The sequence below is a fragment of the Daktulosphaira vitifoliae genome, unplaced genomic scaffold, assembly GCF_025091365.1.
Source record: "Daktulosphaira vitifoliae isolate Bord-2020 unplaced genomic scaffold, ASM2509136v1 Scaffold_5, whole genome shotgun sequence".
Classification (NCBI taxonomy): domain Eukaryota; kingdom Metazoa; phylum Arthropoda; class Insecta; order Hemiptera; family Phylloxeridae; genus Daktulosphaira; species Daktulosphaira vitifoliae.
Genome location: NW_026099576.1, coordinates 33274346 through 33287777, shown reverse-complemented (window position 1 = coordinate 33287777; position 13432 = coordinate 33274346). Strand labels below are relative to the sequence as shown.

At 25.5% G+C, this 13432-nt stretch overlaps 2 protein-coding genes across 2 annotated transcripts in view; one reads left to right on the top strand and one right to left on the bottom strand.

Moving 5' to 3' along the window:
* Positions 1 to 2591, bottom strand: part of LOC126907900 (uncharacterized) — a 48821-nt gene extending 46230 nt beyond the window's left edge. Inside the window, exon 1 of the mRNA XM_050689560.1 lies at positions 2401 to 2591. The gene's annotated coding sequence lies outside the window, so the exon portion shown is untranslated. The remainder of the gene's footprint in view (positions 1 to 2400) is intronic.
* Positions 2592 to 2674: 83 nt separating this feature from the next.
* Positions 2675 to 13266, top strand: LOC126907905 (EF-hand domain-containing protein D2 homolog). The gene is made up of 4 exons (XM_050689569.1): positions 2675 to 2992; positions 12156 to 12303; positions 12600 to 12734; positions 12858 to 13266. Exons 1-4 carry the CDS (start codon positions 2772 to 2774, stop codon positions 12987 to 12989), a joined length of 636 nt encoding a protein of 211 aa, XP_050545526.1. The 5' UTR covers positions 2675 to 2771; the 3' UTR covers positions 12990 to 13266.
* Positions 13267 to 13432: the final 166 nt, after the last annotated feature.

Genomic DNA, 13432 nt, shown 5'->3' with positions numbered 1-13432 from the left:
TAAAAAATATATATTATATTTTTGAATCTAAGAATTACTAATATAGATATAATTAAGGAAATAGAAGATGATATTGCTTTTGTAATTATCCACCAATTTCATAAAATTAAATAATATCTACAGATTTGCATCGAAGAGTTCCTTATGTTAGTGATTTTAATCACTGTCAGATTAAATTTATACTGGACTCAACTATGCCACGTCATCACTGTTCCGCGACCCCACTATGCTGTGTTTTTAATTCAGAAATTTAGATATAACTTTAAAATCAGTGGCGCATTTACGAATGTCCTTTGGGTCAAGGCCCACCTATGGATATAAAAGGAAGTTGTGAAGAGATGAAGCTACCTGCCACTCTTAAGTTCTATAATAAGCTGATATCACTGATATCTGTACAGAAATAAAATCACGTCTTATGTACTGCATCAATCAAATCACAAACGTTTAGAATTTGTATACCTTTTAGATTTTAGAGCTATTTTAGTATTCAAGGTGTAAAAAAGATGTTTGTTGCTCTTTTATGTGTATTTTAAACAATTGCAAATACTTGGGCATTCATTGTCTCATTTATCACACTACTATGAGCGTATTCGACATACTAAATGCATGTATAACATTATTCTTTAAGTGTCATTTTCATCATTGTTTTATAATTAAAGTTTTCATTACTTATTTTTTAAATTTTTTAGTATACTTAATATTTTTATATTAAGAAATATTTTTAGCGAGTGAGACTCGCTAATAGTATTTATTGTTCAATTATAATATAATATTATATTATAATAATAATTATATAATAATAATAATAATAATAATAATATTATAAAATATAATATAAATCATTTTTAACAACCATTTTTATAAATAATTAATAAGAATGTTACATTTGTCATTGAAAAATAATAAATCAAATTATTATGATTTTTATATTTATTATTATTAAGTAGTTTTATATAAAAACAATCATCAAAAGTATAACCAGAATATCCAATTGTAACAATATTACTAACGTCAATATTTTACGTTTATAATTATTACCTTCTGACATTGTTAATCTAACTATAAATTCGATTATTTAATTAAATAAGTTGATTTCGCGAAGATCATGTGAAATTACTAATGTTTCCATGATCATAAATGAAAAATATTTGTCGGTTTCTTTTCATAATGTCCATAAAAGTAAAAGATTTTAAAGCCTCAAAATGAGTATTACTATTATTATTATTACTTTCGTCATTATACTTAAATTTCGCTTTAAAGAGCCATGCACTAGTTTAAAATTGACCTTACCCTTAACATATTTAGACTGAACTGAATAATGTAAATAATATTACAATAAATTATCATGAACAATATTTCATGAGAACTTACTTGGTAAGAAAAAATAACATATTGCTGTTATTCGCTGCGTTTATTTAAATTATGAAAATATCATACGGCAATTTAGTATTTGTTTTTTTTATAAGAGCCTAATATTCCAGTTTAAAATATGAGTTTTCAGTATAAAGTATGCGTAACGTCATATACTGTATTATTAATAAGTAATGTTGGATCTAGCTGCTTACAATAGTCAGCAACACAATTATTTACATTAACCTCATTCTTATAGTTTTCTCGGGTTTACCAATAATAACATTATTATTAAAATTAACTGTTAATTTCGATTCTAGACAAGAAAACGGTTTCAAAGAAAATATAAATTTCCATGGATTGCTTGTTTTTTTGACTAAAAACAAAAATTATATCACAGTGACGACTTTTAATAAATTGAAATGGTCGAGTGTTATTACTTGTCATTCGGGTTACAAAACGACGTAAGTATACATTATTCGTTTAGAAATCTTATTAAAAACAGGTTGATGTACTCAAACACAAATTATATCTAAAAACATTTGTTTTTGACGTATTCTGCAATATTACAATAAAAATTGCATTGGGAATAACTTATGTGTATGTATATTTTTTGTTAAAAATTGTTTAATTTTTAAAAAAGGATATTCAATATATTACCATAACAATGAGCGTAGTAACTACCAATACTTATATAAACATACTTTGATTTATTATTATTACAAATATTTCTTTTGTATAGCGAGTGAACACTTAGAAATGGACAAATTTAACTAAAACTTTGCATAATACAAAAATACTTATTCATATTCTATTAAAAAATTTAACTTTTCTAATAATACCTATAAGATGTCATTTAAAACTCTCTTAGAAATTTTCAGAAATTTTTTTCTTAAATATTAGCTTTTGTAAGCTTTAGAATAATAATTTTCACTCTCCAATTAATTTCTATGACAACAATAAAAGTCGTCTCATAAAAAGCATCGTAAACAATTAAAAAATGTTAAGTATTAATAATATTTACTAAAAATGTTTATAAATATCAATTACCTAGTATTTGCTTTGTCAGTGCTGGTTTTTCAAAATGTTTCATTCATTAAATTGGTTAGTTTGTTTTGTGTGAAAGTTAAACAAAATAGTAGTATTTTATTTCTCTGTAGACTAATCCAGTATAGATGTTGTGGGTAGGAGGGAGTAATGAGATATTAACGGCCAAGAAGATTTGAAATAAAAATGATAATTGATTATGAGACACGGAGGAAAAGCGCATGCGCAAAACAACAGGAGATTCCGACCGTTTTGTTCCTCGGAGTGCGAGACGCTGCCGTCGCTACAGTTGCGCCCGCTATCGTCGGTGGCAGCGTGCGCACGTTTTTCGCATCCGCCAGTTGCGACCAGTGTGCGATCGACTGAGCGGTGCAATGGACGCTTTGACCGAAACTCCAGTGGTACCCCTTGCGACGACGGCCGAGGGCGAGCTTTCAGCCGTGTTGAACAGAAGACAGCAAATCAACGAAGCTTTGGAAGACGGAAAACCGGTGGTGCGCCAATTCAACCGGCGAGTGCCTACCAAAAACGTTTATTTAGAGTTCAAAGAGTTTTCCCGAAAACAGATCAATGAGTACGAAACTACGTTTAAAAAGTGAGTGGCCCGACTGCTGGTAGTATTGTTATTTGGGGCGTTGTTCACCTTCCGTCTCTAAAAAACTAGCAATAAAATTCGCCAACATCGATTTCCAAGTTGTGCACGCGACCATTTGTTTTTGACATATTGTTTTTTTATTAATACTACGTATGATAAATAATTAATACATTTGTTGACTTTGTAAACTAATAAACTAGGTTTCTGTTATAATTTCTTAGGCCTTGTTAAATACAAATCCAAAATGTTCGTGTAATGCTTCAAAGAGTTAATACACCATAAATTTAACAAGTAATTTTTCTCGCCAATTAAAATGTTAGATTGTATTGTATGTAAATAAGCCGTAACGTTTTATTATTTTGTTTCATTGCCTAAAGAAAGTTCGTCCGAACGGTCTATTTTTAATGATTAATATTAGTTAATTTACAACCGTGTAAACCATAACGCATTACTTAGTGCGCAAGAAAAATACAAAATAAATAATTCGAATGGTAACGTTATCTTAAGAATGGTTTGAGGCGTGAAAATATTTGATTTTCCTTGATTTGTTCAAGTGCTAATACTAAACCGACCAAAACGTAATCGGAGTTCCCGATGTGTTATCGTTTCAGAATTGTGACAGTGCACAAGAGGTCATTGAACAAGTTTAAAAATCACGATTTTTGATAAGATATTAAAACAAATAATGTTAATCTCCATTTATTTCATAATGCTGCTAGTGTTTTTTAGCAATACAACTCCACATCACCATAAAATTTTTTATGAAAACATTATGTATACCTAATCAGTTATCATTGCATAAAACGAGCGATCGCGTTTTTTGTTAATATTAATTCAAGGTTATCAACAAGAAAACGGCGCTATGTGATCATACTAGCGGCAATTTTAAGACTTGAGTGTTCTTTTCCTTAAAATATCATAGGTCTAAATCCGTTACTTCCGGCTTAACTTAAGATGAAACGAGTTCGGACGTTAACTGTTAAAAAATCTATTCAGGGCACGTTTGTTGTTTTGTTGAGATTTCCTCGCCTATTCATAGTATATCGCACAATTAATGAAACTTGATTCGTTGACTTGGCTTTATGTTCGTGCGATAATTGGTATTTGTATGATCATGTGGCATAAGAATTCCAGTATACGCTGTTATGGTCGATTCCATTTGACTTAAACGAGAATATCGTCCAGAAACAATTAGTACGTTTAACAGAAATGTAATAATGATTGCTGTGGTTTCTATAGTTATTTGATTCGCAAGAATGTTTTCTAATAATATATTTTGTGCGGAAACTCATTCAATTATTATTATTTTTTATTTGGCGAAGGATTTATGTCGGCCAAGTCACGAACTGTCCACATTCACCTCCGCTGAATTTCCATAAACGTATGTAAGCGTTTGCTATGTATAGACATCTTGTGATAACACAAATGAACTTATAAAGCTTTATCTCGTTACTATAATTAGTTTTATTGTTGTTACTATATTTTACAGCGCTATTGGACATGACGATTGCGTAGGCAGTGTATCGACGGAAGTTTGAATAGGCCTCTGGAAATGGTAACCAGCTTAATGACTTAAAATGCATTATGTAATAATTAGAAATTGTCGTGTTAAGTATGCATTGTAAGTTACGAAATGTTCGCAACTGATTTCTGACCACAGCGGTGTTTATGGTGTTGATTGTAACATATAGCCAATTTAGGTACTTAGATCAATGTCCATGTTTATCTAAACGCTAATTGTTCATTGAGTTGTAAGCGTCTCAATACGCTTTACGTTATGTTTTACGATACCGAACGTTTTATTTGCCATTAGCTAATTATTGAATGGATCAACTCTTTCCTGTAGCATATAATAGTTTTCGATTACTCTCAGAGAAATTTATTTAAAATACGATTTATATGATTTCGGTTGTTCAATAGTGTTTCTTAACAAATGAATTAAATTAACTCGCGCTTGTTTATGTGTTAAAATATTCATTAACTTTAATTTAATTAAGTTCAAATCAATTATAATTCTTTATTCCGTCGGATAGTATTCTTCGGTATCTGAATTCATGACTATCAAATATAATGTAATATTATTTTTAGTTATTTGTTATGATTTTATTGTGGCGTAGTGATGCGTTGAGAGTTCTGTGTGTAAAAAGCTATCGCGGAACGGTTATAAACAAATTAATAAACGTCGCGACGTCCGGCTGATAGTGATTTTACATGCGCGCTCCGTGTTTATTAAATCAACAACAATTATAATCAATAATTAAACGTCTCAATTTTACCGAAAAATATGTTTTAAACAAGTTGTAAACGCACACTTTTAATTGAATTGATTAAATTTGATAGAGTTATTTTTACACAAACATAAATCTTAATTATTGGAGAAATTCTAAAACCTTGGTTTTATTGCCACTTGAAAAGTTTCTAATCTTTCTTTCCTTTTACTTTGACTTAGTAAATTTTCTGTTTTTCCATGAAGTTTATTCTATTTACTATTTTGTCTATTAAATGGGACTCGTGAGATGTTTTTTATTAACTTCCCATTGTCTTTACATATCTTTACATTTTCTTACACCATCAAATAATTTATGTTTATCTTTAACATATTCGTTACAAATTTAGTATTGGAAATCTAATACTGAATGGTGTCATAGGCAGCGATAATTTCATAGTAAATATTGTCTTGGTTGTTGACATAAAATTCTTATTACTTCAAACAATACATTGGGTAATACTTTGGCGTATTTGTTTAAAGACCTTAAATACGAGTCATTAAAATTATTTATTTCAATATAAATTATCAACTCACAAATCTATTATAATAAAGTTAAAAAATTAAATAAAATTATGTGATTACAGTCTAAAAATACTTGGTAAATGCACTGTGTTTATTCTTCTTAATGGCAATTTTCTTTGCGATAAGAGCTGATTTAATAAGTACTTGAATATTTTACTGATACGTAAGAAAAGGTCATACTATTATTATTATATAATTATTTATTGCCCGATGTTTATGACTTACCAATAAAACAATAAACAAAACTATTTACAAATCTATTGCTAAGAAAAATATTTTTTAATAAACGACAGCTCTGTTTTTTTGTTTATAATATTAACAAATGACATTTAATTAATATTTATGTTTAACAGATTTATTGAAAAATGTAAACTTTTTTAGACAACCATAATTTGTCAAATATGTCGTGGTAGTCATTAAATAAAAATAACATGCCCATATTCGGATATGTTTGCTTAGTAAAACACTTTTTTTTTTGAAAACGTTCCAAAAAATCTTCATTAGAATATCTGGTATCTGGATAAATTGTTGGTTTTTGGTTAGATACTCACATTTAAGACTTTTGTTGACGTTATTGATCAAAATACATTTTTTTATGTAATAATGCTAAAACAATTATTTATAATAAAAGGACTAAGTCTTCTCAAGAATCCTAATGTTCGCCTATGCTTCACTAAACAATTTGTTCGTTTTAACATGAAATTCTTTTTTATATTGATTTCTAATTAAAAAACTTAAGTATCGAATCAAATAAGTCATAAATAAGTAAAAATTATATATATATATATATAAAAATACAGAGTGTATAGTTATACTATTGGAATCATTTCTGTCTCTTAAGTAGCTGCTGCAAGATTAGTTTAATTATCTTATCGCGCAGAGTATTTTTTGTTGTCATAAAACAGATTTGTTTTAATATTTTAATTAAATTACACGGTTTTTTCACTTGCAACTACGATTTTCTTTTATCCTCGTGTCGCTAAGTTTTTTTGTTGTTCATTGCATCAGATTATATTGCTGAAGTGCAGCAGCACTGTTTTCTTTTTAATCCAATACTTCTTCGTCTGTGCTATAATACGTGTGAGCTTAACTGATGTGGTAACTAGCAAGACTTAAAGTATCAACAATGAAAGGGAAGTAAAGTATTATTCCTAAAAACAATAGGTGAAAATTGATATGTATAACAATAAAAATCGCGTTTTGTACTAATCATTAAAATGTACCATAGTACAGATACCGCGTATCATGTAAAAACTGGTTATAATTTGCATTTTCACCTTCTTATTATCGATTATTATTTCAGTCACAGATTTTCAAATTTAATTGATCCAAAAAGTGAAACAATATCCGCTTATTCAATAAATCAAGATTTCTCCAGACATTAATTTATTATTTGAATACCGATAATTTAAGAAAGTAATTTATTAAGAAGTATTAAGAATGTATTCCTGACTAATGGTTATGTAATAATAAACAACATATTTGAAGATTAAATTAAAAATTATATTTTATCAGATACTAATTTTTCATAGAATATTATTTTTTTTGTATATTTCCTCGGTAAAGAATTCTTCTTGTGGTATTTTGTTTGATATATTGGGATTTAACATTTTTCTTGGCTCAGTTTTTTATTATGAAGTTTAATAAAAAATTAACCTTAATTATTTTAAAATAAATTTCTTTAGAAAAAGTCAGATGTGTCTTATAATTTATACAAGTATACATTACGTATTCTATAATTACTTATAGTATTTTGATCCTCTTTTGGAACTGAAGAATGCATTAAAATATAATTTATTTGTATAAAAGTATTTTATAAGTGAACATAAGTATGTTTTTCTTCTGTAATCATATTAAAAAGGATAGAAAGAGGCGTGTGTGTCTGTCTACTTAAACACTTGATTTTTATAAATATTTTCTATTATAATTTCAAATCGAAAAAACCGTTAACCTAGAATTTGATTTACACAAGAGTAGATAATACACAATAATTTTATCATGAATTTGACTTCTTATTTGATCAAAAGAAGTAAAACAATATTTTAACATAATTGGTTAATAAATATGAGATAATACTGAAATTGAGGTTTTGTCAAATTTATGTTATATAATTTAAAAATCAATTATTTCCTTATTTTTTCTAATTATGAATATAAAAGCAATATTTAAATAAAATATTGAAGTTAATAACACGTTCAAGAAAGCGTCCAAATACTTATTTGTGCGCATTAAAACATATCTTAGGATATCGTAGATTCTAAACTGGTTAGTTGTAAAGAGATGATCGATACATCAAATTATAACTGATAACATTGTCTACATCCTTAAATGGACAATTTTTTTATTAAACATTTAAATAAAAGTTATAAGACTTTGAAGATGTGTCAAGTTAAAATTTTTTCAAACAATTTCTTGTTGAATTATTTTATATAAATAATAATTATATACGTCTTAATGTAACGCAACTTATCGGAGACTTTTAAAATAGATTGTTAAGATAAATACATTAATAATAAAAATGTTTAAACGTAATGTTATTTATTTATGGTCATTTTTAATTTCGGAAAAGTTTTATTTGCACGTACTTTTAATCTGGCATCTGTGTTTAATTATTTTTGATTACTTATCTCAATTATTTGAAAAATTACTATTAGCAAATAAAAAAGAAAGAATAATACGTTGTACATGTTTGAAAGAAAACTTCAATAAGAAATTATAATTTTTAAATATTGTCGTGTAACATTAATTGACGTGTCTTGTTACTAAGAAAAAAATTAAATATTTACACTTGAAATGGATAACTTATCGAAATGAGTCACTACTGTATATTATTTACTATGTGAGTCATATTTTCACAATTCATAAAAATAAAAAATAAGAATTAAATTTGATACGATTACCCATCTAAATTATATAAACAGTGATTAATCGACATTATCAACATATAAAGAGCAAATAATTATAATTTAATAATTGAGTTATGTTAAGAAATTTCCAAGACTTAATTTTCGCGTGATTTGGGTTTCTTTTTTTCTAGAAATAATTATTGGATCTTCTATTACTCAAAAGTCGATAATTATTAAATGATGGATAACTATAAAATGTTTCATTTATTAAAAATCAATTATTTTGTTATGTAAAATTGATAACGGTCACTGGTGTTCTAGTAAGACGTAGGCGGTTAAAAGTAAGGTAGCCAAAATCTTCGGGGGTGCTAAATCTAATTTCCCTTAATGAATAAATATTTTTACCGCTGGGGTCTAGAAAGGCTTAGTCATTATAAAATTAATTTTTTAGAATTTTATATGCATTGTTAGTTAAATCATATTTTAGATGAGGAAGTATTCAAATATATCATACTTATGATTTATGCATATTGCTTATACATTTTCTGAATTGTTTTTAAGCTGAGGGATTATTTCCTCTGATCCTAGACCTATGCATATGTTTTTAATTGAGCTAAATTTAAAAGTTATTAAATTATTTTAGAAATTGAATACATAAATTTACATTTTCAAACTAATTCTGAAAACTTGATTTTATTTAAATCATTTTTTAATCTCGATGAAATTTATTTACTGATGATTTATTTTTAAATATATACTTATGAATAATTTATTGAAATACATAATCCTTTTAACAGGGTTTAAAACCGTCGTGTAACCGTTATTATAAAAAAATGATTATGATTGATACAAGTATACTGAATTGGTCCAACAAATATAAGGGAAATAAGTGATATCAAGTAAAACTTAAAATTTAGATTATTTTGAAGAATTGCGTTTTATTAATGAAGATTAATACATGGCATACATATCTCAGTAAATTATTCCTATTTGTTAATATTTTAATTCGTTTTTCTTTAAACTATAGACAATTTTAATATAAGATCTTTTCCATTCTGACAAAAATTCTGAATCGTAGGTATAGATTTTTTATAGAGCTAGTTATAATATATAGAAGAATATATAAACTTCAATTTCATTATTTTATATAAATTGATTGTATGCAAAAAAAATAAATGTAATGAACGATTAAATCCCTTACTATTCTATAAAGCCTTCGTAAGAACATATTTATAAAGTGCATTAAAATATATGTTTCAAGAAATAAACTTAATATTCATGAACATTAAAATTTTATTTCTCGAAACAGTTTAAATTTTTTGATTTCATATATCCTTTTAACTCGATTTGATTTCAATTACCAATATCAAACTTCATGAATAATGCCAAAGTTACAAAAATGTCAGTTAACAGTTATTTGCTACAATGGTGCAAAATCGTTTCAGAGAATAATTTATAATAAGTTTTTTATTTAAAAATGTTAAAAATAATTATTAAATAAATATTTTATAGATTTTATGTGTTTAATTTTTCAGAGAATCATTTTTAACATTTTCCCACCATTTCCAAGTGCTAATATTTTTTGACCATCCTTAACCGTCTCTCCCAAAAAAATATTCTAGAAATGCCCTAACTTAATACCTGCATACATAACAACTATTGGCCTGGGGTTACATTAAGAACCTATCCGCTTATAATTGCTGGGAAGTTATTGTCATACCTTATTCAGTAATACACGCTATATAAATAATTTATAATTATTTAAGATCGCAGAATCATGAATCTTCTTGTTAACCTTCACATAAACTCGCTTTAAATATAGTAGGTACTCTTGAAATAATTCTTTATTTTGTTACTGTAATTTCTAATTGATCAAATTAAAATATATATATATATATACCTGTTGAATATTTATAAAATAGTTTAATTAATTATTTGTGTTTTTAATAAAGTAATGAATAATAAAAATCTGATATATAATTGAATGTCTTACCCTGTTGTGTAAATGAAAATACCGTTTATAAGGAATTGATACTGATACTGTTAATTGATTGTAATGCTACACAGTTGTTTTTGTCAAGGTTAATCATATAATTTTTTTTTGAAAATATTTAGAAAGTTTTATTATAAACATCATTTTGACAATATTGTCTTTTAACTTTTTAAAAGTAGTTAAATATTTCTTATTTGAACATCTGAATACTAGATAAGTTTTTACCTACTTATATTTTCTTATCATAGTAACTATTTAACCAAAAAAATGTTACACTTATATTTTCTTCTAGTTTATATAATACATTGACTGTTTTATGATTTTTCAACTATCATTTAAAATATGATAAATATTAATACAATAACTTGTTCTTGAAAAATATAAATAATTATTTATTTTCTTTTTGAAAGTTGTAAAACGTGTCGTTACAATAATTAACAGTAATGTTAATCTTCTTTAAGGAACCACTTAAACGTACACGAAGTAAAAATCACGATTTGAATAAACTTAAAAAGAATGTATGAAAATGTTTCATATGGATAAGTATCTTTTAACTATCACTTGTACCAGTTCAGAAAGCACAACCGATTTATAGATAGTTTATTTATAAATAATAATTTTAAGGTCTATAAAAAGAGAGGCTAAAAATATCAATTCATAATCATGACAGTAGAATATATTATACCTAATATATTTATAAAAAAATAATATAAATGAAAAATAAAAAACGTATAATTAGTTTAATAAGTCAATCATAAACATTCAATAAAGGATAATTCTTAATTTTTATTTTAATATCATTTAAATTTAAGTTTAGTGTTCATAAAAAGTTTTTTAAAGTAAAATCCTAAAAAATAATTAAAGGATTGCTGTTTAAATCATTACTATAAAATAGATTTAAATTTACTTCTCGGTAAATCACTTGTAATTCAAATTTTTAAATAATTATTTTGTAATGCATGAAAAATATTCGTATATTTTATTCTTAAATTTTAATCTAACTTCAATGGCTTTTATGGAATATACGGATGTGACACTCCCTTTCAATAAATAATACTGAATTGGCAATTATATAAGTTAAAGAATGTCATACTAGATAAAAATCTTCAACTTATAAAAACAACCAATTTATGAGTGACAAATCAGCAGTCTAATATATAACAGTCATCTCCCCACAAAAAAAAAATGTAAAAATTAATTAAAGATTATTTTATGGGATTTATAAATTAAAGTTATATATTATATTATATATCCAATTTACTGTTATTTCGTTAGTTTACTAGAAATTTCCTAATTATTTTGAATTTTAGTACAAAAATGATGCAATTAAAAAAATGTAGTTTTACAAAAAACGTTAATTAAAACGTTTACAGATTAAGCGCACTTAAAAAGTTTTTTTTATTCTGTCTTTTCTATTGCAAACAAGATGAATGTTTTCAGTTTATTTATAATAAAAACAAAATTAGAGTTTTTCATACTAAGTGATAGTAAATTAACTAGCAGTTTATAAGAAAATAAATTACTTTCTTGTAGATTTGACATTGGTAAAGATGGATATCTAGACTTAGAAGAACTAAAAAGAATGATGGAAAAATTAGGCGTACCACAAACACATTTAGCCTTGAAAGCTATGATCAAAGAGGTAGACGAAGATGGCGATGACAAAATTAGTTTTCGAGAAGTAAGACGACAATTTCATAAATAAAATAACTCATTATATAACCTGAGAGACTAATAAATAAATAATATTATTTTAAATTACAAGGATATCTATTTTTTTTTTAGTCAGAATAGTGGTTTTTTATTAATTAATATATTATTGCTTTTGCTATTATAAATTATTAAATATTTTTATGCATTAGTCATATTATGCTTGATACATGAAAATATCAAGTCAAATAACATATTATGTATTATATCGATTAACTTTTTGAAGTTACGAAAGAATAATAGTTTTAATAAATATATTTGTTTTAGTTTTTATTAATTTACCGTAAAGCATATGATGGCACATTACCTCTAGACTGTGGCCTGAATGAGTTGGCTAGATTAACTGAAATCAATGTGGATGAAGTTGGAGTTATTGGTGCCAAAGAGTTCTTTGAAGCAAAAGTACTGATACTTATATCTCAATATAAATTTTTCTATACCTAGTTCTTGTATAATTTTTAGGAATTATATAATTAACTATACAATTTACAATTATGAATTATAAATAAACTTTATACATTTCAGATTGAATACCAAGGAATTGCGAATAGGTTTGAGTATGAATTGAGACAAGAAATGGAAGAAAAAAAAAGATTAGAAGATGAAAAATCCAGACGAAAAATAGCATTTAAAGAGAAGACTGCCATTTTTCAATAAAAATTAATATTATAAGTTTTCCTATTCACACAATACACTGATATAGTTAATGTGTGTTTAAATAAATGATTATTTTAACATGATTGTAATTTTCAAATCTTAATTATAACTTATTTTTATATTTTGTATGATTTATTAAAATCTATTCTGAACAAAGATTATTAGAATAACTTAGTGTTTTGTTTTGTAATTATAGTTTGTATGATTTTGTTTTGTAAATTTAATACAGTCTAATGTCATATATTATTTAACTTAAATAAAATGTAAATTAATATAAGAGTGCATTTTCTTAACAATATATCTTTAATATTTTATATTCCTTCAAAGTTATCTAAAACTAATTTATTTATAGTTTACTTAAAACATACTAATGAAAAGGTTACAGACATTAAAAAAGTTATAATTTTCATAACCTAGTATATATATATATATTTATCTTTATT

Bases quoted from the DNA above. Each gene is read 5' to 3' on its own strand.
- LOC126907905 (XM_050689569.1), top strand. From the start codon at position 2,772: ATGGACGCTTTGACCGAAACTCCAGTGGTACCCCTTGCGACGACGGCC. The intron at 2,993-12,155 runs GTGAGTGGCCCG...ACTTTCTTGTAG, and splicing joins TACGAAACTACGTTTAAAAA to ATTTGACATTGGTAAAGATG. The intron at 12,735-12,857 runs GTACTGATACTT...TATACATTTCAG, and splicing joins AAGAGTTCTTTGAAGCAAAA to ATTGAATACCAAGGAATTGC.